Source organism: Suillus bovinus (genome assembly GCF_016758785.1).
Source record: "Suillus bovinus strain UH-Sbo-P2 chromosome Unknown EDB93scaffold_34, whole genome shotgun sequence".
Taxonomy (NCBI): Eukaryota; Fungi; Basidiomycota; class Agaricomycetes; order Boletales; family Suillaceae; genus Suillus; species Suillus bovinus.
In genome coordinates this window covers 93587-116725 of record NW_024542090.1, presented here as the reverse complement: position 1 = coordinate 116725, position 23139 = coordinate 93587, and the positions used below count along the sequence as shown (strand labels likewise).

General features: G+C 47.0%; 12 protein-coding genes across 12 annotated transcripts; 5 read left to right on the top strand and 7 right to left on the bottom strand.

Moving 5' to 3' along the window:
- Window positions 1–293: 293 nt before the first annotated feature.
- EDB93DRAFT_1251193 (uncharacterized protein) lies at window positions 294–1194 on the top strand (the record flags this gene model as incomplete). The annotated part of the gene is made up of 5 exons (XM_041453123.1): window positions 294–308; window positions 360–413; window positions 468–677; window positions 727–835; window positions 890–1194. 5 exons carry the CDS (start codon window positions 294–296, stop codon window positions 1192–1194), a joined length of 693 nt encoding a protein of 230 aa, XP_041306888.1.
- A 425-nt stretch (window positions 1195–1619) lies between these two features.
- On the bottom strand, window positions 1620–2558 carry EDB93DRAFT_1086956 (glycosyltransferase family 1 protein; the record flags this gene model as incomplete). Its single annotated transcript, XM_041446008.1, has 5 exons — window positions 1620–1689; window positions 1739–1839; window positions 1928–2140; window positions 2195–2349; window positions 2408–2558. 5 exons carry the CDS (start codon window positions 2556–2558, stop codon window positions 1620–1622), a joined length of 690 nt encoding a protein of 229 aa, XP_041306887.1.
- A 569-nt stretch (window positions 2559–3127) lies between these two features.
- Window positions 3128–5570, top strand: EDB93DRAFT_1251192 (uncharacterized protein; the record flags this gene model as incomplete). The annotated part of the gene is made up of 11 exons (XM_041453122.1): window positions 3128–3228; window positions 3291–3660; window positions 3711–3753; window positions 3807–3900; window positions 3964–4096; window positions 4144–4573; window positions 4629–4793; window positions 4851–4959; window positions 5014–5070; window positions 5131–5291; window positions 5344–5570. The coding sequence occupies 11 exons, from the start codon at window positions 3128–3130 to the stop codon at window positions 5568–5570; spliced, it is 1890 nt and encodes a 629-aa protein (XP_041306886.1).
- A 125-nt stretch (window positions 5571–5695) lies between these two features.
- Window positions 5696–7290, top strand: EDB93DRAFT_1150307 (uncharacterized protein). Its single transcript, XM_041449668.1, has 4 exons — window positions 5696–5972; window positions 6022–6227; window positions 6287–6369; window positions 6429–7290. Exons 1-4 carry the CDS (start codon window positions 5719–5721, stop codon window positions 7101–7103), a joined length of 1218 nt encoding a protein of 405 aa, XP_041306885.1. The 5' UTR covers window positions 5696–5718; the 3' UTR covers window positions 7104–7290.
- On the bottom strand, window positions 7291–8901 carry EDB93DRAFT_1150304 (mitochondrial carrier). Its single transcript, XM_041449667.1, has 5 exons — window positions 8598–8901; window positions 8516–8543; window positions 8293–8464; window positions 7800–8222; window positions 7291–7746 (listed from the first exon to the last, which is right to left on the bottom strand). The coding sequence occupies exons 1-5, from the start codon at window positions 8805–8807 to the stop codon at window positions 7611–7613; spliced, it is 969 nt and encodes a 322-aa protein (XP_041306884.1). The 5' UTR covers window positions 8808–8901; the 3' UTR covers window positions 7291–7610.
- Window positions 8902–10065: 1164 nt separating this feature from the next.
- Window positions 10066–14542, top strand: EDB93DRAFT_494782 (SNF2 family N-terminal domain-containing protein). Its single transcript, XM_041456557.1, has 11 exons — window positions 10066–10194; window positions 10255–11521; window positions 11576–12055; window positions 12106–12190; window positions 12245–12476; window positions 12530–12664; window positions 12716–12883; window positions 12934–13371; window positions 13425–13544; window positions 13595–13797; window positions 13852–14542. The coding sequence occupies exons 1-11, from the start codon at window positions 10147–10149 to the stop codon at window positions 14168–14170; spliced, it is 3495 nt and encodes a 1164-aa protein (XP_041306883.1). The 5' UTR covers window positions 10066–10146; the 3' UTR covers window positions 14171–14542.
- Window positions 14278–15012, bottom strand: EDB93DRAFT_1241036 (snare-like protein; the record flags this gene model as incomplete). The annotated part of the gene is made up of 3 exons (XM_041451827.1): window positions 14278–14542; window positions 14594–14926; window positions 14981–15012. 3 exons carry the CDS (start codon window positions 15010–15012, stop codon window positions 14278–14280), a joined length of 630 nt encoding a protein of 209 aa, XP_041306882.1.
- EDB93DRAFT_1150298 (uncharacterized protein) lies at window positions 14930–16577 on the bottom strand. Its single transcript, XM_041449666.1, has 7 exons — window positions 16104–16577; window positions 16000–16053; window positions 15843–15946; window positions 15615–15792; window positions 15437–15559; window positions 15318–15377; window positions 14930–15268 (listed from the first exon to the last, which is right to left on the bottom strand). Exons 1-7 carry the CDS (start codon window positions 16194–16196, stop codon window positions 15143–15145), a joined length of 738 nt encoding a protein of 245 aa, XP_041306881.1. The 5' UTR covers window positions 16197–16577; the 3' UTR covers window positions 14930–15142.
- EDB93DRAFT_1227672 (uncharacterized protein) lies at window positions 16565–18330 on the bottom strand. The gene is made up of 7 exons (XM_041451243.1): window positions 17908–18330; window positions 17762–17854; window positions 17491–17709; window positions 17346–17434; window positions 17074–17296; window positions 16922–17008; window positions 16565–16871 (listed from the first exon to the last, which is right to left on the bottom strand). Exons 1-7 carry the CDS (start codon window positions 18170–18172, stop codon window positions 16687–16689), a joined length of 1161 nt encoding a protein of 386 aa, XP_041306880.1. The 5' UTR covers window positions 18173–18330; the 3' UTR covers window positions 16565–16686.
- Window positions 18331–19536: 1206 nt separating this feature from the next.
- Window positions 19537–20486, bottom strand: EDB93DRAFT_494535 (DUF1168-domain-containing protein). The gene is made up of 2 exons (XM_041456556.1): window positions 20126–20486; window positions 19537–20077 (listed from the first exon to the last, which is right to left on the bottom strand). Exons 1-2 carry the CDS (start codon window positions 20435–20437, stop codon window positions 19715–19717), a joined length of 675 nt encoding a protein of 224 aa, XP_041306879.1. The 5' UTR covers window positions 20438–20486; the 3' UTR covers window positions 19537–19714.
- An 85-nt stretch (window positions 20487–20571) lies between these two features.
- Window positions 20572–21889, bottom strand: EDB93DRAFT_1150291 (ribosomal protein S8e/ribosomal biogenesis NSA2). The gene is made up of 6 exons (XM_041449665.1): window positions 21859–21889; window positions 21789–21794; window positions 21671–21732; window positions 21130–21614; window positions 20859–21077; window positions 20572–20806 (listed from the first exon to the last, which is right to left on the bottom strand). Exons 1-6 carry the CDS (start codon window positions 21859–21861, stop codon window positions 20799–20801), a joined length of 783 nt encoding a protein of 260 aa, XP_041306878.1. The 5' UTR covers window positions 21862–21889; the 3' UTR covers window positions 20572–20798.
- A 29-nt stretch (window positions 21890–21918) lies between these two features.
- On the top strand, window positions 21919–23125 carry EDB93DRAFT_494487 (Yip1-domain-containing protein). Its single transcript, XM_041456555.1, has 4 exons — window positions 21919–22321; window positions 22377–22522; window positions 22575–22756; window positions 22821–23125. The coding sequence occupies exons 1-4, from the start codon at window positions 22033–22035 to the stop codon at window positions 23008–23010; spliced, it is 807 nt and encodes a 268-aa protein (XP_041306877.1). The 5' UTR covers window positions 21919–22032; the 3' UTR covers window positions 23011–23125.
- The last annotated feature ends 14 nt before the right edge of the window (window positions 23126–23139 follow it).

Sequence of the window (23139 nt, the reverse complement as noted above, 5' to 3'; positions counted from 1 at the left end):
AAATACTGATGCGGCAGTTAACGTCACCGTCACGCGCCCACGACGTGAGCTGAAACAGATGGCTACATGTGTATGAGTGCAAATATGAGCCGCTGGAATCAATGTGTCTGTGCTATATGTTTTTACTAGTGCTCGGACTTCAAGTTGGTTGCTTAAAAGTCAATTCGTTCTGAATAGTGACTGCTGACTCATCAAGAACTTTTTGGACTCCGCGAGCTTCTTTTGTCACTGTTTGAGTTCACATTGCGCTCGTCGTTCCTTGCAACGAACCAAGCAGAACCGTATCATCAAACATGGCATCTCACTTGGTGAGCATTAATAATTTATGACCACCAGTTACATCTTTAAACACTGTCCAGGCAAATATCTTCGGAACAGAGCAAGATCGTGTAAATTGCTCTTTCTACTACAAAGTACGTTGTGATTCACAGTCGCTTACAGTCGTGCTGATCACAGTCAATGCTTAGATTGGTGCTTGCAGACATGGCGACAGATGCTCGAGAAAGCACATAAGGCCACCATTTTCGCAAACAATCCTACTTCCAAACGTGTACCATAATCCCGCCCATGATCCGGTTTGTAAGCTCACTGAGGCTGAGCTACAAGAAGGGTTCGATGCCGTATATGAAGATTTGTATTGCGAATTAGCAAAATTTGGACATTTGTTGGAATTACATGTAAGTAACTATCCTTAATCTAACACTTTCATGGATTAAACTCTATCAGGTTTGTGATAATGTCGGGGACCATCTAATTGGAAACGTTTACGCTCGGTACGAGTGGGAGACCGAGGCGCAAGCTGCTGTAGACAATTTAAACGATCGGTGGTATGCAGGTCGGTCATGAAATTCTTCATAGCCGGGATATTCACCTAACTTTCGCCTATTAGGACGCCCGCTATATGCGGAACTCTCTCCTGTAACGGACTTCCGGGAAGCGTGTTGTCGCCAAAATGAGAACGGTGAATGTAACCGTGGAGGTTTTTGTAATTTCATGCATCTCCGCCTTGCCTCAAAGGAACTGGTTTCGTCTCTCCGCGCAGGACAAAGACTAGAGAGGAGACTTCACCCTGCTAAAATGGAAGGTGGAGGTGGTGGGTGGGAACCGAGCAGAAGGGAGGGCGGTCGTGGCAGGAGTGCTAGCCCATCCAGAAGAGGCGGAAGTAATGGGGAAGATCGTTGGACAAGAAAGTAGAAGAAGCTTTTATGTAAACCTGTGCTTGTCCTCATGCCTTGAACGTGGCTCAGCTAGGCGTAGTTCTCAATTGTCCATCTTGTGGACAATATGTGAATCTAGTTTCATCACTCCGGCATTCAAGACTTCTGACCGAAACGATTGGAAGCCAGTCATGATGTGGTTTCGTGAACTAATGGACTGAATCCCTAGTGAGCAATAATGACGTACGAACACTGCCAAGCAAGTAGGGGAGCAATAACGTTCTTCGGCGATGTCGTGACACACAGTGTTTGGGAAAGTAGTAATGGAGGAGATGTAATAAATGGGGAGTCAGCTTTGGAGCCAAGTAGTCAGGACCAGTCAACGACGACTGCAAGTGGCTCGACGGTCAAATACAACGAGTCTCATTGATTAAATAACAATTATTGTATTCCGTGTAAAAATTATACAAGGCATCCACGATAAATTTTTCGACTGCCGGGCTGCGTCAGATCTGGCCACTGGACTATGAAGCTAGAAGGCAGATGAGTTATTTTTGCTGCAGACAACACGACAATCTCACCAATCGGTAAAATAATAGAGCAGCTTTCCAGAAAGCGACAGAGACTTGACACGGGCGAAAGACTCAACGTACATTACCCGTGGGCTAGGTAGTCCGATAAGCTGATTTAGATCGATTATGCAAAATCACGAATCAGCTTATGCGAGGATGTCTTAAAAGAAATCTAGAACTTGCCCTATTCAGAAGAACCGCCGTGCATAAAATGACACATGTTCCCGGACCATTGAGGATCAAAAGATCCACAAATGGTTGCTGGAACGCCCCTTTCTTCAACAATGGGCGCACTAAGACGAGATACATACAAGCTAGTAATGATCTGATGGCATCTGGTGGTGTACTAAGCAGTGACTGATGCACGCGACGCGCACGGGGTATGGTCAGAAGCTCATACTGCGGTTGGTCCTATTTTAAAAAGTCAGATCCGGAGGCTTTGAAAAGTTTCGAGAAATTCCGTACGTCGGAGAAAGCATGGTCCGCGGCCTTAATATGCTCCAAAGCAAAAGCTTTTTGTACGCTAAGCGCATCGCCTTCACTGACTATGTAAGTCCGTGGAGAGTAACGACCGAAATCAAGCGCAGAAGCCAACTTCAATGCTTCACTGGTATGCCCCCCTACAACCGACAGGGTCAAGCTGGCCTGGAGGACCAGTAAATAGATGCTCGGCTTTACCTGAACCAAGAAAAATAGCAATGCTGCAGGTCTGTGGAGGCCTGGGGTTTGCCGAGGCAGGCTTGATGCGCCTGTATGAAAATATGACGAAAAATGACCTGACACAGAATAACAAGAGCAATGACAAGAAGACTGTTGCGCAGCTAGACATGGTACACCTCTGATTCTGCTAGCGGTGGTTACAAGTTGCACGCTGAAGGTTAATTTCGAACAGAGGGAAAGTTCGAATAGATTTCCGTCAGGCTGAGGAGCAGGATATTTCAAGTTAGAAGGATCTCGTAGATTGTCGAGCCTAAAACAATTATTAGGCTTCAGTTTGTTGAGGTTGACGTCGTTGACGTTGAAGATCGGAGGCGTTGGCTCGGCACGTAAATTACTACAGATTACTTACCCGGTAAAAGCGTGGGAGCGTATGTGTACTTGGACTGAACAGCTCACTCTGACTATGCCACAAGTAGGAGCAGCTGGAAGGCCGTATCTCATCAGTATCTGATCTTTCAAAATTCTCACCTTCGTATTCCTCTGCTGTGCCCAAATTATCTCCAGCTTGCATATTGAGTTTGTTCTTGGCGTTCTTTTAGATTTTCTCGAACGTTACTCTTTCCGCATATCCGAGTCTGTTCCATAAGGAACTAAGTTCGCGATCTTATCCCTGACGGTCGATTCGGCTCAGACATTTCTTCAGGCTCTCTAACCGAGTTGACATCGGCCAGCGGTAACATGACACCTCCAGCACCTCTGATGGATGCCAGACTTGTTACCGAATTGCGGCAGTCAATCCAAGATTGTACAGAAAGAGGGCTGTCAGTTGCATCTAAATGGTATTTTTTTGTGGCTGCTGATGCATTGAATGCGGCTGACTTGAGATCTTTCTATTTCTTAGGTCCTCTGAATTATATTACGCCATCCCTTCAATCAAACGCGACGCTTTGATTTCTGAGGCATTTGCCACTTTTTCAACATCTACTCCTGCGTGTTCTCGGTCTCCTAGACCATCATTATCCTTTGGAGATCAATCGCCTACTTCCAGTGCTGCACTATGCATGCCTGTTACTCCTGGAAACCAACCCCACCTTCCGTCACACTTCCCTGACGTCCGTGCCCAAGAAACCGAGTTGGAATTACAGGATGAAGCTGCCTTATTTGCCGCTCGAGCTTTTATGACAGCAAAAGAATTTACAAGAGTCGAATTCACCCTGAAAAATTGCAAGAGTGCCAAAGCACAATTTATTTATGTGTATAGTTGTTTCTTGGTTTGTCACCAAGCCCTGACCTTTAACAACAGCTGATATGTTCATTGAAGGCTGCAGAACGAAAAGCGCAGCGAAACTGGTACAGACAAAATAGTGAGTCTATATTCATGGCGTCCTCCATGCTTTTCGAAACCTATTATTGGTAGATACTCGAGGACAACCCCCAGTTCCTATAAATCGTCTGCTCACGACTCTTCTGGACATGGTCAAGAACGCCACAGATCCTTGGCTTCTTTTCCTGTAAGTTCACGGACGCAAGCTTCTCGTGCCATCTCCATAGAATCTTTGTTTTCATTTTTCTAGGAGAGCTATTTTCTTAGCACGACTCAACCGTCGAGAGGAAGCCATTGAAAGTATCATACGGTCCATCAGTGGCTACCACTGGAACTGGTCGGTATGGACCCTCTTGTGCAGTTGTGTGGGTGATGGTGACGAGGTCGGTTGAGAGCACGTCAAAGCTTGCCTTTTTTTGATGACCGTTAGTTGACAGCACTTGTTCCGCTATTGCCCCTTCCTGCAACCCATCCCCTCATTCTCATGTTTCAAATCCGCACGATGAACGAACTTCACGGCCCGTCAGAAAATGAGTTGGCCATGTGCGACCGTCTTCTCGGAGATGACTGTTTTCGTGACAGTGCATGGGTCATGAGTCTACGGGCATGTGCCTTGTATCATTTACATGGTCGGTCCTTTACCTATGAACCAATTCTTTGTGTGATTATGATGAAAAAAGACTTTGGACAGGCAGAAAAACAATTCGAAAAAATTCTGACGATTGCTCCGCACCGTATCGACGATATTGATGTCTACTCCAATATACTTTATGTTACCGACAACCGGCTGAGGCTTTCTAGGCTAGCTCATGAATTTCTTGAACTCGACAAAGATCGACCGGAAGTGTGCTGCTTGGTTGGTCAGTCATGATATGAAGCCGCAATTATTCGTGTATGCTGACCTCTGGAACGCAGGAAATCATTACTCCCTTCGTGCAGAACATGAGAAAGCGGTCAAATACTTCAGACGAGCAACTGAACTGGACCGAACTTATTTGTCTGCGTGGACATTGATGGGCCATGAGTATGTCGAGATGAAAAACTCACATGCTGCTATCGAAGCATATCGTCGAGCAGTTGGTATGTAATCTACGGACACTTGAACTGGTTGAATGCTAATCACATGTTGTCTTTGAGATGTGAGTCGGAAGGATTACAGGGCGTGGTATGGTCTTGGCCAGGCTTATGAATTGCTAAGCATGCACCGATATGCGCTTTATTACTACCAACATGCTACTGCTCTCAGGTCAGTTATTGAGACCGCTCCATTTACTTTGTAAGAAATTGACATTTTACCAAGGCCATATGATGTCCGTCTGTGGCAGGCTCAAGGTGCTTGTTACGAAGAAATTGGGAGGTCTGTTTTTGTCCTCGTTCCTTGGATCAAGTGCCACTGATAGAGCTACCATACCCATAGACTGAAGGAGGCCGTTGAATGCCTGAAGCGTGCTTTACTTGGTGCTGATCCCCGTGAGACTACCATACATATGAAACTTGCCAAACTACACGAGGAGCTGGATGACCAAGCGGAGGCCGCGGCATATCACCGACGAGTTGTGGAGATCTGTCGTATCGAAGGTTTGGTTTTCTTATCTGGCCAAGCTTCCGCCAAGTCACCTTAGTCCTGTAGAGCGGCCTGTTCAGGACTATGCCAAGTCAAGCATATTTGTCGCGCGCCATCACATGGTGGTTGCAGGAGGGGATCTATTACTTGCCAAGGATTACCTGGAACGTGTTGCAAATAGCAATGCTGAGGAAGTTGCTCAAGCGACTGATTGGCTGAAAAAGCTCAAATCTGTCCTCATCACACGGCCAGCCATCCCGATTACCGAGGAGACTTCATCGACGATTAATTAGTGTACCTAGTACCTACTCCGTAATATTTGTTTCTATTACACAAAGCATGGATCGCCCTTTCGGGGAGGCTTGCCCTAAATTCTACTGTTCGCGCGGTCACGGGGATTGTCACAAGGCAAAGCATCACAAACACGACAAAGTCCAGAAAATGATGAGTGCGCCGAGCTCTAGCTCCTCTCTGAAACCAGTCGAGGAGTCGTCCAACGCGGCTACTTGGTCATCAAATGATACATCACCTCAAAGTTTTTCTTCCTCTTCATCGCAGGACCCCGTCACGGGTCTATCATCCCTACATATTCCCATTGTAAACGGATCTACCAGCAATGCAACATCTGGTTTGCTGGGCTATTTGAACAATCGAACGCCGGAGGACATGCATATAATCAGGGAAACTGCGGAGGGGTATGTCTCGGAGATTCATAAAAATGGCCTCTACTCATACTCCGGACAGTTTTGCGTCGTGCCTTGCTGCCGATCACGCAGCAGTACTAAATCCTGACGTAGATTCTCCTTTTGTTGATGCAGTAGACGTTGTCCATCGGCTTCTTCCCTACCACGTCTTCCAACAACCTGAAGAAGACCTGAGGACCGTCACAGAAAGGAGACGTGCGAAAGGAAAGGAGAAGGCCCACGATGCGATCAGGGATGAGATTGAAGGTAGGAAAACACTGTCTCTTACTTCACGGCGGTGGAGTTCCTTATTTTACTTGTCATAGACACTAAATTTGCCCTGGAATGTTACCGTCGATTGAGAAAGCTTGAGTCGCGATTTCGACGCGCCAAAATGAAGTCCGGCATGGTTTGTTCTTTCTGTTCAACGGGCTTTCTCTCCCTGACTATTTACTACGTAATCCTTAGCGGCCTTCTCCAGATGATCAAGGATACGTGTTGGCTCAAGCTGTGGTGGAGTACGAACGGGCAGAAACATCGTCTGTCAGTACAGAGTTACGCAACGCGCGGAACGAACTAGACGCGTCACAGCGTGAAAAACGCATCGCAGCCAATGTCACCGTCAGTTCTTTTCGTTCAACCTATTATCCTCAAACCTCGCAAACCCAGTACTATCGCACGTATCCATACGCATTTACTCAACCATATACCAATACCTCTCAAGGCACTACAAATTCGAGTTTTTACTCGACACCCACATCGGCTCCTTCGGCCGCTCCCACTGCAACATCGGCTTCTACTGCAATTCCAGTGCAGCTTCCCGTTAGCTCGTTACCTGCGCTACACGCTCTTGGAATAGTGCCGATTCCCGCTGCTTCACTCCCGCCTCCAGATCAGCCGCAACCGCCGGCTGTGCTCCGAGGGTCTACTTCCAATGGGACAATTTTGAGCCTAGAGATAAATGTGTCATTACTACAGTCACCGCAAGTGAGCGGACTGGCATATTTATTGAATACTATGATGTCGAGGAGTGCAACTTCTGGGCAAGGAAACACTAGTTCGACGACAGGGGGGCAACCGTCGTCTGTAGCTACGTCCGACGCCGCGGCTTCATCACATACGAATGGCTCGGTTGGAGAATAACCAAGCAGGGAGATGGGTCAGCATAACAGGAGGTTGACAGTAGGACAATCGTTGTTCCTCGCACCTAGCCAGACTTACGCCAATTATAGTAATAGCTCATTGTACGCCGTGTTGGCGAAGTTTCTGGCCTACATAATTCGACGTGAAGCATTATCATTCCAGCTTGTATTGATCTGTGTGCGAATGGTGTCAAGCTCGAGTTATGCACGAGAGGAACTGACAGCGACCAGTGCAGTCGTACGTTGCATTGTGTTCGATAGCTCTTCCTCGCTCGCCGTCAACAGTGTTGTACGCAACAGATCGATCGGACCATACCACATCCATCGAATACATGAAGTATACTGATGCAGGCAGCTGACAGATGAAATTAACAGGAGGCGGCCAAGTACAACGGTAATACAATATGCATAGTATGTTTCCGGTTTGAAAGGCGTATTCGCGAATCGAGACATGCTCCATTAGGAGGAAGGGGAGAAAGTCCAGTATAGACCAGAAAACTGAACATCTTTATGAGAATACACCGCCCAGACTGCCCATTGTCGTCAACCACCATGCACGATACAACGCGCCCCAACCTTCCTCTTCGATAATCCTCTTCCCGCAATCAATCAAGCCGACATATGGCTCCCTCTCGGTTCTCAGGCTACAATTGTGAATTGTTATCTCAGGGAACAAAAACGAGGTGATGTTACATACCCAATGACATCCTCTTCCACACCAGCGTACTCCGTTGCTTCATCGGCGTCGCCTTCCTCCTCTTGTGAAATAGAGTTGAATTCAGGGGCTGCGTGGTTCCGTTGAATAGAAAGTCTGATGGCAATAACTTCCAAAGGGGTGAGAATGATTGTGCTCAGAAGCGCGATGACGAGGAATACGACAAGTTTAACGGGGGAAATTTCTTCTATCCGAGGCATGCCTGGATTCGCGAGTTCTGGGAGAAGAAGCTGCCGAATCGATCGCAGACCAAGAACGATGTAGGCGATGTGGGCAACTTGTGTGGCAAGGAGACCTGGAGTGAGATAGAGAATCCAGGGTTTCCGCCGTTCCGTGGGCGTCAAGAGAATACGGAGTGAATAGATTGGGTTGAAGTACGGCAACTTATGTGGTGTTGTAATTGCACTAAGAAGCCATTCATTTGTTGATTAGTTCAAAATGTCAGTGGCAAGTGAGCCGAATAGAATGAACTAACCGATTTGTAATGATTACCTGAGGAAGAGAAACGAGCATGGCGAAAATACTATAGAGGAGTATGCCGACAGCGCCTGCGTCAGGAGCGCTGTATGTTCCATGGCGAAGATTGCTGTCGCTCAAAAATATCATCAGGAAGAAGGTAATAACGAGAGTTGACAACAACGAGGGCACTAGGCAACATGCGTCAGATGTGACATGATAATATTATATTAGACTCATACTTAACCCCTTGTATAGTCCTGGCCAACCCTGTGACACGATGTCAGAGCGCTGATAATTTGAATACTATGCGGGAGCGTCTACCTCGATTCTGTGTACCCTTCTCAGCATTGAAAAGAAGGATGAGATGACTGGGCCAGTGTGGGGCTGTACACCGCCCTCTGAATCGAGTTGCAGACCCTTCGGGTTGTAATGTGCTCTGAAGCGCACCAATGTGCCAGCTAATGGCACCAAGATGGCCAGTGACAAGGCCAAAGACCCTAACAGCATCATCGAATCGAAAAGTCCAAGCATGATGGCTACAGTAAGGAGGGAAATAAGGAGAGGAACAGTTAAGCGCAGGTGCGCAGTCCCACTGAGGGCTGGGAGTTCGGCAAGTGCCTTGACACTGCCAAAGTGGTAATTTGGGCGACAACTATCTTGAACTCGAACCACCACCATCTCTCACCATCCCCCGCCTTCAATAATGGCATCCACACTCCACTTGCTCTTCTTGATTTTGTACTTTTTTCTTCTTTGAAACGTATTTGACTAGCTCATATGTAACGTATGTTGCTAATCTTTTACAATTTTTCAGACACTAGAACGAGTTCCTAGATTGAACCTGTTTTCTCATATTTTCTGATTTTCCACCCGGAAGTTCCCAGGTTTTTGCTGCCGTTGTTGCAACCTGTAGATGGGACTGTTTTGAAGCCTACAGCGGGACTGTCTCTTCACTCATGGGCCTTTTGTGATATCTGATCATAAACTATTTAGGTTTTTCATGATTGTAACCAGTTGTAACCTCATCTGTATATTGAATTTCAGTTGGGTTTCGCTAGATCACATCCACAAATGATCATTTGTATGTGGTCACTCAACACTGATACACGACGTTACTATAACTCGGTTGAAGTGAGTAGATCCTTTGTTTCTTTCAATTAAACTTACATTTCTCTTCAAGTTCGAAGCAGATAATTCTTTGCAAGGAACTTGATATATTCAAGTTCCAAGTTGAATTGGCACTTGATATTCGGAACATGGAACTGTGTGCGATCTTGATCTACTCGTGATCTGTTGATCAATTCTGAGCATTTGTGCTGCACATCACTATGTGTTCTCTCTACGTGCGTCGCCACCTCCAAGTGCAGGCTCTTACATCCTTATATGTAGTTCATATCTGATAATAAATCTTTCAAACCTGTTTTCCGTCATCGACCTTTGGTTTCCCGTTACCAGAGACGAGTGTTGCTATTTGCCTCCCCGTCGCATCTGTCAAGAGGCCAGCATGCCCACGGTATCACAACATCTTGCATCGGTTCTGTTGACAGGATCGACGGTGGGCACGTTTGCTCTATATGCATGCACCTTCTACCGACGCAGCATGTGTTCCGTGACCATGCTAGTCTTTACTCCCCATCCACGCGACGACTTCAGTGTCCTTACATACCATGCACCTATCTATTGTACAGCCTTTGGCTTTTCATGTCTATTATCTAGTGGAAATATAGTTTTCTTGTGCCACATCCATTGACTCTCCGACGTTACGGGTAAATGGCGTACATCCGATTTGCCTCCCACCAACTTGTAGGCAACAACTTTTAAAGTCCATCGGGTTCTTCTCGTCCTTTCTCAAAAAATTATATAACTCAGTATGTCGTCGTCGTCGTCGATGTCTGTCGACGACGTCGCAAGCAGTAGAGTTAGTTGGTAATTCAGCTTTTCGTGTCGTTTTCTCACAAAGCGCCCGTCGTTTCTACAGAAGACGACTGCAGTTGGCGGACTAAGGTTCCAGAAGAAGCCCAACAAAGATGGATCCGAAGCTACTGACTGTTCAGCAGCCACCAGTAACGTCGCTTATCCTTCCTTTGCCCCTCCTCCTCAGTCCCGAGATGCTACGGCGCCAGTGCGATACCATCCTCCAGCGACTCCGTCACGAGGCATAGTCCTCGTCCCCAATTCTAGCCCTCTACTTCAAGATGCAGGCTATCATCAGTCTTACCGACCACATCATCTCCAGTACGCTCAAGGTAGTTCCGCAACGACTGGCCCTAATCACTCCAATCTGTGGAGTCAGTCCGGCCCCTCAGCTATGCCCGATGTCCTGTCCTCATCAAGTGGGTTTGTCCACGGTGGTGGCCCTGCTCACGCGTCATTCACGCGTCAGTCGCGTCCATGGACTGGAGATGTGAGACCGTTATCAGAAGTTGACAGTTTTGGGGATGAAGGTCCACCGAGGAAGCGTGTAAATCGCGGAACACCCCCCGATGCTCTACCGCTCGGGATGGTAACCCCTGGCTCTCCAGATATCCAACACCCAGGGCAAAGGCGAAAACAGAATATGAACGCAGAAAGGCAGTCGCATTCGTCGGATGAATCGATGCTGGATGTCAGGTCGTCGCTGGAAGGACCTTCGAAGCGCATCGTTCGTGGCCAGCGCCCAGACCACACTGACTCATATGTGTTCACCGTATTCCAGCTTTCGCACCCTGGTCATGACCTACCCACCCTCAGAGCTGCTTGGAATGAAGCTAATGGGAATGACAACAAGGCATCTTTGCTCCTCTCTGATTCGTCATGGAAGCCCCAATCCACATCGACTCCATCTAGTTCTTCCACCGTCACCAAAGCACCGTCTATGCCAGCGCCAGAACTACCTACTGTCGAGAGTACTGGGAGAGTGGAAGAGGTCGATGAAGCTACCAAAACCCGGCGCGCTGCTCTCCGGGAGAAGGCCAAGAAATCATCCATCTATGCTAACAGAGCTACATTAGATACCACACGGCCTCCTGCGGTTCCCAACATCCCTATATCCAGGGCTATGTCGCCTGCGTCCCCATCCACACCTGCCATCATGGCCCCACGCCGCAAGCGACCAAAGAAGTTGATCCTCTCCGACGACGAGGCTGAAGCAAGCGAAAGCGAGGAGGAGCTTCCACGAATCCGGCACAATGGAGAAATTTCTCGGGAGAGGGCAGCGTTTGAGTATTTCAACCAGGCCAATGCAGATGCTATTCAGGAATTAACTGGTATATTCTTTCTACTGCTATCTCTATCAAGTGCAGCTGCTCAGATCACAAAAGGTTGCACCCCAGAACAAGCGCAGAAGATCATCGAGCTTCGGCCTTACTCTTCAATAGCGGACCTCAACACCAAACTTAACCAAGGCAAGAAAAAGGCAGGACCATCTGGAATCAGCCCCCGTATGTTTGAAGACTGTCAGGAGATCCTTCAAGGCTATGACACTGTCGATGGCATCCTTGAAGAATGCGAGCAAATAGGTTCGACTTTGCGCGCTGCTATTGCGACTTGGACTACGGAAGATCCATCAAGCAAAGGCAAAGGGAAGGAAACATCATTAGCCCCGGATCAAATCGAGGAAGGATCGTTGAGTCTACGTGCATTGAAAATTTCAAACGATGCTGCATCCAAGGGCTTTATCTCATCTCAACCTTCAATGATTGCGCAAGGCATAGCACTTAAAGACTATCAGCTTCTTGGGATCAATTGGCTGTTTCTGCTCTACCGGAAAAAACATAGTTGTATTCTAGCCGACGAAATGGGTTTGTGCTCCCTCGGTTTGAACAGCAAGGATGCTTACGAGATTACTCAGGTCTCGGGAAAACCATACAAGTTATCAGTTTCTTCGCTCTGCTCAAGGAACGTGGAAACTTTGGCCCGCATCTCGTCATTGTGCCGTATGCTTGATCGTTTCTTGATAGCGTATTAGCTTTGATACCGGTTTCTCGCAGATCGTCAACGCTGGAAAACTGGTGTCGAGAATTTGCTCGCTTTGCACCCTCGATATCAGTGCAAACTTTCTATGCTGGCAAAGAAGAGCGAGCAAACTTGCGACAGATGCTGATAGACACACGGCGAGGATCAAGCAAGAATGGGACGGGGTGGGAGGTGCTTATCACCACCTACAACCTTGCTCAAGGTGATGACAAAGACCGCAAGTTTTTCAGAAAAATGGAGTGGGACGTAAGTCAAAATATTCGCTTTCTATCATTCGAGTTTGAACATGTGTGACCTAGACTATCGTTTTCGACGAGGGACACGTCTTGAAGAACTTCCAGTCCCAGCGTTATCAGGCATTACTAAAATTCGAACCAAAATGGCGACTTCTTTTAACGGGCACTCCTTTGCAGAACAACCTTCAAGAGCTAGTGGTGAGTGTAATTTTTTGACCTGCTCAATTCGATTTCACATCAACTGTCTAGTCATTGATGAACTTCATCCTTCCTGGTATGCTCTCGGAAAAGCTGGAGACCTTGCGAGCGATCTTCAAAACGAAGGGCGATGCCAAGGTCACATTACTATCTCAGGAGCGTATTTCAAGGGCTAAGAAGATGATGACGCCGTTTGTCCTTCGACGGCGCAAGGATCAGGTAATTTATGTTGCTATTGTCATGCTTGATGTGTAACCTTTTTATTACAGGTTCTAAAGGACCTTCCGCTAAAAACCGAACGGATAGAATGGTGCGATATGACCGACATACAGCGCTCGATATACCACGACACTTTGCAACGGTCGCGAAAAACGATATTGGATGCAGAAGGTGCTACTCCTGACGCATCAGGTATGACGACACCAGTCACGAATGGCAAAGCCGTTAAAAAGAAGATGAAAGCCAATCATCGTGCCAAGGACAAGTACCTGGAAAACAGCTCCAACGTGCTTATGGATTTGCGCAAAGCAGCCTCACATCCCATGTTGTTCCGCAAGTTATTTGATGATCAGGCATTGACTTCGATAGCAAAACAACTGCTGAAGGAGCCGGAATTCAAGAAACGAGGCGCAGTCTTCGAGTATATCAAGGAGGATATGGAAGTCATGACCGACGCAGAACTTCAGTTCTTCTGCCAGGGCTATAAGGTAAGGGCTGATCTATTTTGTTGATGCGGATGACCCATACTCACGCTGCGCAGTCGACGCGAAAATTTCTCCAAGATCAAAACTGTTATCTTAACGCGGGAAAGATATCGGTTCTGTTGCGCTTGCTCGAGGACTATAGGAAGGCGGAACGAAAGATTCTCATATTCTCTCAGGTTCGTTCCTATTGCTTAAATGATCCTAGCCTTAAAACCCCCCCGTATAGTTCACACAGATACTAGATATTCTTCAAGCGATTTTGAAGCTGAAGGACATTAAATATCTAATTCTGACTGGCTCCACTGCCGTAGATGTGCGGCAAACGCTTGTAGATGAGTTCACCGAAGATGCATCGATACCTGTATTCCTCCTGTCAACGAAGGCGGGTGGTATGGGTATCAACTTGACAGCTGCAAGTGTCGTTGTCATGTAAGTGATCTACATCATCAATGTACATGCAACCCCTTTCTCATTCTCCCAAAGGTTCGACCAGGACTTTAATCCTCACAATGATCGGCAGGCACAAGACCGCGCTTATCGCATTGGCCAAAAACGAGATGTAGATGTCGTGAAACTTATCAGTCGCGGGACGATTGAAGAAGATATGCTCAGACTTGGGGAGACTAAACTGGCCCTCGACGAAGCAGTAGCAGGAGAAACCGAGGAAGGCGACGGCGACAAGGGGGCGAGCAGACAGGAAAAAGAGGTTAAGAAGTCGCTCATGGGCCAGTTAAGGAGGCAATTAGAAAGGCAAGATGGAGCTTCCACCGGACTTGAACAAATACCCGCACCGTCCTCTTAATCATTGTCAATATGCTCTGTTGCCTGTGCATCCATTAGTGCTTTTACTTATTGTTTACCATCTTGATTTTGGTATGGTATGTAGATATTGATAGAGTTTTCGAGCAATTAATTGAAAACTGACAGTCCACGAACGAGACGGTCGACACTAGCACGGAGATAATTGTTGTCGATGCCCTGAGAACGGGAATCCATGGGGACGAGAGGGTTGCGGACAACATATTCGAGGAAAGGGCCATTGTAGATTTGACGAAGTATGAAGCGAAGACCATCAGTAGCCGCATCACTCAACATGACGAACTTGTAGCCAGATGCGGTTTCATACAAGTGAAGCCTGTATGATGATGTGCGGTAGCTGGTAAACTGTTCATCTCTTTATATGCTATCAGGTGAGGATTGGATGGGATAAGCAGGTAATGCACACCTTCCCGAAATCTTTTTGACCATGTTCCTGAGCGACAGGACAACACCATATACTAGCTTCGCCTCCTCATCAAAAGGAAGGGTATTCGACCTTGCATGTTCAGCTGGAATTGGTAGAGGTGTTGCAGGATCCTCGCCCACAGCGACAACCAATCCTGATGTCGAAGATAACGTATTTCTGGGACTGCTAAATGCTGATGGTGTAGGAGCGGCGCTGTCGGTTGTAAGTGGAGAGACAGCTTGGGAGACGGCGTTTAAGATGCCTCCTCCTTCTCCAGCTCGCTTTGGCTGCTTGGTTCGGTGCCAGTCCTGATAGTAAACACATGCACAATGTCTGGCTCAACGGTTGGGGATCATGATCTACTGAGCAACCAGCCAGTTTGCTCACCTATCGTAGATATATAAGCTATAGATCGTCATTGTGAAAACTACTGTCGCCGCTCGAACTCGCAGACAACTGCACAAATATCATCATTCCCACGATCCATCTTATCCAGAATGACCTGCATTCCATTGTCCAAGTCCTAGCTACAGTATCTGGTGCGGTCATCTACGCTGCAATCTCCTTGGCATCATTGTAAAGCGGGATCTCGCCAAATTTACCATCCCCCTGAAGACTCGAGAGCCGTTTGATAGCCTCGTAGGACGGCGCAGCATCGGTGGGAGGTGCGATATACTAGTACGTCGTTAGACATGTATCATGAACAATTAACATGCATTCTTACCGGTGGTAAATTTTCAAGTTCAAAGCTACTAGGTGGTGCAGGGAAGGAAACAGCGAGGACCTAAAAGGAGCCCAGGAGTATGAAGTTGACGTTGACTGTAGTTGAAAAATAAGACCTACAATCCCATCCCTAAACATGCCAGGCATGGTAACGTTCCAGGTGGGAATAGCCGCATAGGACGAAGCAGATCGGAGATCATCCTTGGCCCAGCGATCAACCATCTTATTTACTCGCACACGTCCCTTTCAAGATCTCGTTTCAGTACAGCGAACTGATAGAGAAACCAGATTAAATCACCATGTATTTCCATATGATAATTGGCAGGAACATGACGATCCAAAGACCAACTGTGACAAGAAGGGCTACGAGCCTAGCCTGCCAGACGATCTGAATTTGACGATCCTCGTCGACTTGTTCATCGTCAAATTGATGGATGTAGTCGTAGTAAGCCACAATCGGAGCGATAAATGTCAAGCTATAGTAGGAGATCAGGAAAAAATTGGGCCATAAAAGAGATGAGCTTACATCAGAGCTACGAACATCCAGGATCTTTCCAGCGCTGGTTTGGAATACTGGGAAGCCATGCGCGTGATGCCACGTACACGAGTCTCCCACATATGAGGAGAAACCTAGGTGCAGGTGATAAGCACCTAACGGGATTTCTACATATGAGAGGACTTACATAGTTTTGCAACCCGAGGGGAAGTAGGGGAAGAGGCTGAGCATGCGATAGTTCCTAGAAGAGACGCATTAACTACGTTTGAGAGCAAAGAACGAACTACACACCACTACCACCTCATTCTTCCTGGTCTTGGGGCTGGACCAAAGGGGCAATGTAGGTCGCATGCTGTCATCATACTTGGGGGGACTCAGTGCCATTTCAACGAAAGTCAGGACGAAGAAGCAAGAGCGACGTTGAGGTAAATGCGGTAAATGATTCAGCGATAACTTGAATCAAGACTAGCTTGCGATCAATAAGACGGAAGATTGATATCAAGACTGAGCCTGTCAATCCTGTTGCAAGGCCTGCTTGTGAGTGAGAAAGCGAGAGAAACGAGGCAGATCCAGCTCTTGGGGTCAGAGTGAATTTTGAAGAGCTGCTTTGGTCCATGTAAATATAAGGCATTGTATGTTGTGGTGCGGTTGCAACGGGCTGCGCAGTGGCCTTGTCACGACCAGGAACTGGCATAGCAACGTGTATCACGACTCCGCAAAGGCGATTCTTGGTTGTCGCATCAAACTTACAAGCCAGGGCAAAACGATCTATATTGCGGCGAGCCTCCTACGATCATGAGCGGTAACAGCATTAGCTTACATTGACTACCTTTTACTAGTACACTATCAAAACGATGGTTAATGATCTCATGTTTTAGATTTGCTTGGGCTTCGCTACGGGTAAACGATAAATTGGCAAAGAGAAGTACTTCCGTGTTTCACCCCATCTTTCTTCATCTTTTTGAGTGCCCACATTCACATCACTCCAGACAACATCTGCTCCGGCTTCGGCAAGGTGTAGTTCCGACAACCGAGTATACACATCATAAAATAGCGCATCTGTAGATATGTTGAGTTCCTAGGAATATGGAATTTGAGTATAAACGCACTGGTTGCGCCCAGGCCATTGAAGAAACTGAATCTCGATTCAGGACTCGCTAGAAGTGCTCGTAAATGTTTGAAAAAATTGTGGAGTTCTTGAGGAGAAATCGACATTAATATCCCGTTTTCTAATGATTCTTAGTGGTAGAAAATAGCTCACCGCTATAGTTTTCTGAGAAGGTGTCTGTATAGATGACATCAAATTTCCCAAATCCTTGGAGGGCCTCGCTAGCAATGCAGTCTTGCCACTTGCCCTCCAATATGCTCACTCCCTTTTTGTCGTACCACCCTTGTTCCTTCATATGAGCGAGAACGTCGCGGTGAGGCTCTACAATCACATGCAATGCAGGGGGTGTGCTGAGATTTTGGAAAAAATTGTCGATCTGTGTCATCGTTAGGAGAATGTGCTGTTTGGCTCAGCGAGGTCCTCACTATACCAAGACCGAACCCGACATTAAGGATTTTCAACCCTTGATTTTTCTTTTCGTGATCGATGCATAATTTCTCCACGGTTTTCTGCACTGATTCGGAAACCGCCTCGTTCGATGTCATATATCGCTTGAAGGGCTGTACTCACTGATCTCCCGTTCCCATCCCATCATAACGCCCACTTCTTGACCGTCATCGACGTCAAGCAGGCATATATCCTGGCCATGTGCATCTTGAGTGTAGCGCAACTTGGACGACAAAAATGCGTCTGTGGATGCAACTGCGGAGTTGTCCACGTCCCGAAGCACGAGTGATGACGGGGTAGGATTCAAGGATGTCTTGGACATAAGTAAGGTCAGAAGAAACTCTGGAAATATCTATAAGCACTCGTCCAGAGTGAAGAATGAGATACTTAGTACCTGATCGGATGCCTGCGTCGCGAATTAGGTTATAACACGCTAGATTGTTGAGCGACAGTGCGATATCGCCAGCAGTATTCTGCAAGTTGTCGACTATACCCTCTACTTAGTCCACGGAGGCATTCCTTGAGTGGCATCTGTCGCACCTGCGTTCCAGACTGCGCCTTCCTCGATGAGTAACTTCACGAGCTGTTCGTTTTCGACGTAGGCAGCAGCATGCAGAGCTGAAGTACCTTCATCGTCTTGGTACCACAGTGGAGCTCCTGCATCTATTAAATCTTGCACGTTCGAGATGGGCTCCTTCTCCAGGATAGCCTGGATGAGTGTCGTCCCCAACTCAGTCAGCGCGATGATCTCGGGGTCGTCGACATCGTCAATGATCTCAAAGTCGTCCTCGAACGTCTCACTCATCGGGATAAAGTGTGCTTCCAGACTCTTCGTGATAAGACTCAGAGAAGCTAACGAGGCAAACCGCTCGTAAGACGATGTGGTAGCAAAGCAGTCAGGCCAGTATTGTATTAATGCCAGTGACTGGACGATCGAGATAAGATTGATCAACAATCAAAAGCAAACATAGCCGTGAGAACTTTAGAAAGTGCTCAACCCGGCCATTCATTGGTCTCGCCGTGATAAAACACTGAGAACTCCTATGCATCAACAGACTTTGGCACCATACTGGCCTCAACTCGCTCCAGCTCTATATAAATCTCGAGTCGGTTGATATCTTTCTCTGCTTCTCCAGTGCATCAAACACATTAATCTCGTCAATCGAAATGACTTCTGGGCCAGCAAGCAGGTCATCTTTAATATGAGCGGCATAGACAAACGCCTAATTCTGATGGGGTAGAAGATTTACATCGCTATAAAGTTTATCACAGATTCATCTTTCCCATACCTTTTCAAGTTCTGCCAGCAAGGCGACGTCTGTATCGATTGACCATTCTAGCCCGAGTTTCGTATTTCCCTTGCGTTGAAATTCACTTCTCCAGTTCGTTGATATCTAAGCTCTGCTTCCAATGTGTGACGCTCGTAGTATCACGCCAGCAGAAGAAGGGTTGAGATTGCATTCTACATCATGTACGCGCCGCCATCAAGATGCCTCCTTGCAACCATCCGTTGTCATAGTGCAGACTCTATTAATCACAACAACCTGAGTTGAGCTGCTAGTCGACCACTCCCGCCCCAGAAAATTAAAAATATTCAAATTGGATAATAGACCCTGGTTCCTTAATTGTAATAGCTAGGCTGGACTCCTCGACCTCCTCTCCAAAAACATTTCTCAGCCTGATCACCCTCCGCCGCAATCAAAGCTCCTTATATCCCACCTGGTTGAGCACCCAATCGAGGCTTCCGCGTCTTGCCATACACTAACCGGTGCAAAAAACAAGGTACTATCACGCTGGTGAGTCATGTGCTTAAATTATGGACACAAACTACTCACGCAGCTGTTCTGGGTGCAGCCAAAGCAGTCAATATCTTTTGTGCAAAAGACAGGACAATTCTCAGTGGCAGATATTGATCTATCAGCGAAAGAAGGTATAGCGGATATCGATACTGTCAAAGCAGCGACCACCGCGAGGACAAAGGAGAAACGCATTGTTTTGGAGGATGTAAAAGAGAATCAAATCAATCTGAAGGGGACAGTAGGATTCTAGGAAGGCGCTTTTTGCTTTATACGCTGATTATAGGCGAAGCGACCTGAAATCCCGATGCCAGCAATTTGTCGACGTGGAACAACCTTGCGAATTACCATGCGGAGCACGATCAACTACTTGAATGCGGAGCAGATTCAAAATAAGGACAAAAATTAACCGGTTAAAAGCATACGACAGACCCCCAGTAACTAGTTCTGCCAAAAAAAGGCAGAACATCAATTGATCGAAATTTGCACGCGTTGCTTGCTCTGAAGATCAGGTTTAAGCATGAAGATATGCAGGTGAGTGAAAAGCAAGCCTAGTCATCCTCGTGAAATATTATTCGTTGCTCCTGTGCAATACGGGGTGCTTCCTCGGCTGGAACCTGGTCAGTCTCCAAGTCATCCTGTAGACCGACTTTATCGTGTTCCTCAGCGTCATCCACCTCTTCATCGTCGCTTTCCTCCCCAGGTTTCCTAAACACGAGCTCCTTTCCATTCACCAATCTTCTTTTCTTCAATGGAGCTTCTTGCATGCCATCCTTCCCGTCGCCTTTCTCTGATGGCTTGGCTTTTGCTCTTTCCTTCTTCTTTTGTCGCTTGGCTCGGTTTTTGGCTGTCTTGGCTTCAGCTACATCTTCCGCTTCTTTCCGCCTTCTCTCAAACTCTGCTGTTTCATATTCCTGTAAAACCTTCAGGGCATGTCATTTTTATGAAGCTGAACCACATACTAATCTCGTTTCATCTTCCATAATCTTCAGTCGCTCGTATTCTCTGCGTCTACTGGCCTTGTATACGTGAAACTCGCCACTTCCAGCACCAGCACTTGATCCCTGGACATTCTTCATCATCTCGCGAGCTGGGCGAATAGTCTTCTCCTTCGGTGCAGGAGGTACATAGGCAGGCTTCGAGGGATCCTTGAGGAGTCGTTCAAGTTGTGAGCGCTGGCGTTCAACAGCGGTGAGTACATGACGCCTCTTAGCCTGATCAGGAGCGGGCGAGGCAGAATGTGAAGCTGACACAGGAGTGTTTGAGGTTGACATGGACGACTATGCAAGAGCTTTGGTAAACAGACCATAACAAAGCATAACGCTACAAATGACCAGACACCGAGAACCTATCAATCGTTTCATGATCCATCAAGTACGCAGGATTACCGCCAAAACAACAACGACATCGCATAACCACAAAAATATACCGTCTCAGTAGACTCGCAACCGGTCTGGAAAGACGTAGTCCAGACTGGTCACGAGTCTACCGTCTCTGTACAATATTGCGTTTTAATTTCATGTGACCAGAGAACGTATGCATCTCTCGCGATACATGTAATAATGAATTGAACACTACTTTTGAAACATTGAGGAGGCATCTCGATATAACACAACATATTGCAATTGTCCACGGTCATACCACTACAAAATTCGAATTAGGGCAACGAACTCGCAACCAAGTGGAAGAACTTACGAAGAACAGCATTTATGCAACCGTCGTTCTCAGGATTATTGGTAATCTGAGCATATTTTCCAAATACTACCTTGCCACCTGTCGTAACCATTCCAAGTTCTGAAACGTTGACCTCGATGACAGTGCCTTTCGTCAAAACTCCAAGTTGAGTATACATAGGCGACTGTGGATTCTTCTTGACCCCAAGAATTTGAAGCTGGAAAGTGGCCTTCAAGTCCGCTGCAGGACAGTCAGGTCCCAGTTTCGTAAACGACGAAATAACGAAGCTTACGATGAGTAACATTGGCTTTCTTATATCGAAGTGCCATGGGCCTAACAAATCTCTCCATCTTGACAGGTTTTCTAGTGAATCCTTCCCCAACGAATGTCGCTTTTGTAACCATCCGCTTCCATGACTTGCTTTTGCTCTTCCCTGTCTTCATCACCTTGAACATTTCATCCTCTGCAATCCCCCGTACTTTGGGTAGTGGAACCGCAAATTTAGCGGCCTTGTCTTTTCTTTTCTGCTTGATTGCAGATGATAGGGCTTTGGCATCCTTCTGACCTTCACGGTCGAGCAAATACGTAGGTAATGCACCGTCTGGAACGGCAGATGTGTCGGCCTGCTTGACATTGCGCTCATCGTGAGCTTTGAGGGTCTTTTTGAGTTGAACTTTTTCTGCATGACGTTTCGCATGCAGAATCTTAGCCTTGAGACCGAAAGCTTTCTGGGCTACCGCTGATGATTTATGAGCAGCACGAGCTTCCTTTTTACGTCTTAACTCGAGTGTTAGCAGGGACAGGTAAGGCCACGATAGAAACCAATCACGCACTTGCGTTCGTAGTAATCTAATCGTCTACCATGTCGTTTAATATGTTCCTCGATATACTCGTTCTAAAATTGGTCATTGGCATATGAAAGCCTGATTTTGTTTACAAAATGTGATTTACCTGCGGCTGGTAGCAGAATGGGAAGATGTTAGCAGAGTTTAGAATGAGAAATTTTAGTAGAGAAACTTACCATGACGGTGATAGACGAAAGGAACTTGGGGACACGCCGGCAATTGCCGTCGGAGTGCTATGAAAGTTGGCGTGCGCAGGCGAGTGACAAGTGCAAACGCTACCGAGAAACGTTGCACGCCTCCTTCCAGTCTTTTTAATCTTCCATTCTTCTTTACGACTCGAATTTATAAGTATGTGGCAGGACGCTGCAAGTCAGTATGGCGCGTCGTCGTCACACAGCCAATTCTATGGCCAGCCTCCCCAGCAAGGCGTACCCCTTCAATTCTACGCGCCTGGATCAGACCAAGGGCAGTTCTATCCAGGCTCTCGTTCCAGTTTGGAGGGAAACATGGGTGCACAGGTGCCAATAGGACAAGGAGGCGCTGCTCCAGCATTTGGAGGGAATATTCAGCAACAACCGGGAGGGTGGTGGACCGCCTTCGGGACTGGCGGTTTTGAAGGAGAGCCACCGTTGCTGGAGGGTAAGCAATTTCCCTCAAGATATATTTTAGAGTGACAGAACCATGCGCGCGATAGAATTGGGGATCAACTTTTCCCACATACGTGCCAAGTCTATGACAGTTCTTAATCCCCTACGACGTATTGATGAGCGGATAATGGACGATGCAGACCTTGCCGGCCCGCTCTTGTTCTTTTTCTGTTTTGGAGTCCTTTTGCTGCTAGTAAGTTTTATTCTTTGACAGAGTTGTAACGCGTCTCATCTGGCGTTGATAGTCAGGGAAGCCTCAGTTTGGATACATATATGGCTTCGGATTGCTTGGCTCCATCTCAATCTACACCTTACTAAATCTCATGTCGGAAAATGGCATCGATGCATATCGCGTAGTATCTGTGCTAGGCTATTGCTTATTGCCAATGGTAGGCGTCGGTGCGATCAGCGTGGTTGTTACGTTAGAGTGCGTGATTCATTGCTTTGCTCCCAATATTCAATTGTCTCATAAGTACCTATTTTCACTGTAGCGGCATCCTTGGCTATGTCCTGTCCTTGTTGTCCATCATATGGTGCACTTTCGCTGCTTCTGGCATATTTGTAGCTGTGTTGAGGATGTCAGACCAACGTCTTCTCGTCGCGTATCCAGTTGCACTTCTCTACGGGTGCTTTGGCTTACTAAGTGTATTTAATGTTGGCGCAGGAAGTACAGCTAGATAGACACTCGCCATCACGTACGTCTTTCCCTCCCATGAACATGATATTCGAGTTCTCGGGAAACCCAGATGCCCGTTACACAATGAAGTGAATGAGATAATTAAATGCTAGTCTTGAAATATGGTAAGTAGT

Excerpts from the sequence above, each read along its gene's own strand:
- EDB93DRAFT_494535 (XM_041456556.1), bottom strand. The coding sequence starts at position 20,437 with ATGTCAACCTCAAACACTCCTGTGTCAGCTTCACATTCTGCCTCGCCC. Across the intron at positions 20,078-20,125 it reads TGGAAGATGAAACGAGATTA|GAATATGAAACAGCAGAGTT; the intron begins GTATGTGGTTCA and ends AAGGTTTTACAG.
- EDB93DRAFT_1150298 (XM_041449666.1), bottom strand. The coding sequence starts at position 16,196 with ATGGCACTGAGTCCCCCCAAGTATGATGACAGCATGCGACCTACATTG. Across the intron at positions 16,054-16,103 it reads GGAAGAATGAGGTGGTAGTG|GAACTATCGCATGCTCAGCC; the intron begins GTGTGTAGTTCG and ends CGTCTCTTCTAG. Across the intron at positions 15,947-15,999 it reads CCCTCGGGTTGCAAAACTAT|GTTTCTCCTCATATGTGGGA; the intron begins GTAAGTCCTCTC and ends ACCTGCACCTAG.
- EDB93DRAFT_1150307 (XM_041449668.1), top strand. The coding sequence starts at position 5,719 with ATGATGAGTGCGCCGAGCTCTAGCTCCTCTCTGAAACCAGTCGAGGAG. Across the intron at positions 5,973-6,021 it reads ATCAGGGAAACTGCGGAGGG|TTTTGCGTCGTGCCTTGCTG; the intron begins GTATGTCTCGGA and ends TACTCCGGACAG. Across the intron at positions 6,370-6,428 it reads CCAAAATGAAGTCCGGCATG|CGGCCTTCTCCAGATGATCA; the intron begins GTTTGTTCTTTC and ends CGTAATCCTTAG.
- EDB93DRAFT_494487 (XM_041456555.1), top strand. The coding sequence starts at position 22,033 with ATGTGGCAGGACGCTGCAAGTCAGTATGGCGCGTCGTCGTCACACAGC. Across the intron at positions 22,523-22,574 it reads TTGGAGTCCTTTTGCTGCTA|TCAGGGAAGCCTCAGTTTGG; the intron begins GTAAGTTTTATT and ends TGGCGTTGATAG. Across the intron at positions 22,757-22,820 it reads AGCGTGGTTGTTACGTTAGA|CGGCATCCTTGGCTATGTCC; the intron begins GTGCGTGATTCA and ends TTTTCACTGTAG.
- EDB93DRAFT_1227672 (XM_041451243.1), bottom strand. The coding sequence starts at position 18,172 with ATGAGTGAGACGTTCGAGGACGACTTTGAGATCATTGACGATGTCGAC. Across the intron at positions 17,855-17,907 it reads AGGCGCAGTCTGGAACGCAG|TCGACAACTTGCAGAATACT; the intron begins GTGCGACAGATG and ends TAGAGGGTATAG. Across the intron at positions 17,297-17,345 it reads TCGGGTTCGGTCTTGGTATA|ATCGACAATTTTTTCCAAAA; the intron begins GTGAGGACCTCG and ends ACGATGACACAG.
- EDB93DRAFT_1150291 (XM_041449665.1), bottom strand. Across the intron at positions 21,615-21,670 it reads TTAGATTACTACGAACGCAA|ACGTAAAAAGGAAGCTCGTG; the intron begins GTGCGTGATTGG and ends ACTCGAGTTAAG. Across the intron at positions 21,078-21,129 it reads GAAAGCCAATGTTACTCATC|CGGACTTGAAGGCCACTTTC; the intron begins GTAAGCTTCGTT and ends ACTGTCCTGCAG.
- EDB93DRAFT_494782 (XM_041456557.1), top strand. The coding sequence starts at position 10,147 with ATGTCGTCGTCGTCGTCGATGTCTGTCGACGACGTCGCAAGCAGTAGA. Across the intron at positions 11,522-11,575 it reads TGCTATTCAGGAATTAACTG|GTTGCACCCCAGAACAAGCG; the intron begins GTATATTCTTTC and ends AGATCACAAAAG. Across the intron at positions 12,477-12,529 it reads TCAGAAAAATGGAGTGGGAC|ACTATCGTTTTCGACGAGGG; the intron begins GTAAGTCAAAAT and ends TGTGTGACCTAG.
- EDB93DRAFT_1150304 (XM_041449667.1), bottom strand. The coding sequence starts at position 8,807 with ATGCTTGGACTTTTCGATTCGATGATGCTGTTAGGGTCTTTGGCCTTG. Across the intron at positions 8,544-8,597 it reads GAAGGGTACACAGAATCGAG|GGTTGGCCAGGACTATACAA; the intron begins GTAGACGCTCCC and ends ATCGTGTCACAG. Across the intron at positions 8,223-8,292 it reads CAGGTAATCATTACAAATCG|TGCAATTACAACACCACATA; the intron begins GTTAGTTCATTC and ends ATGGCTTCTTAG.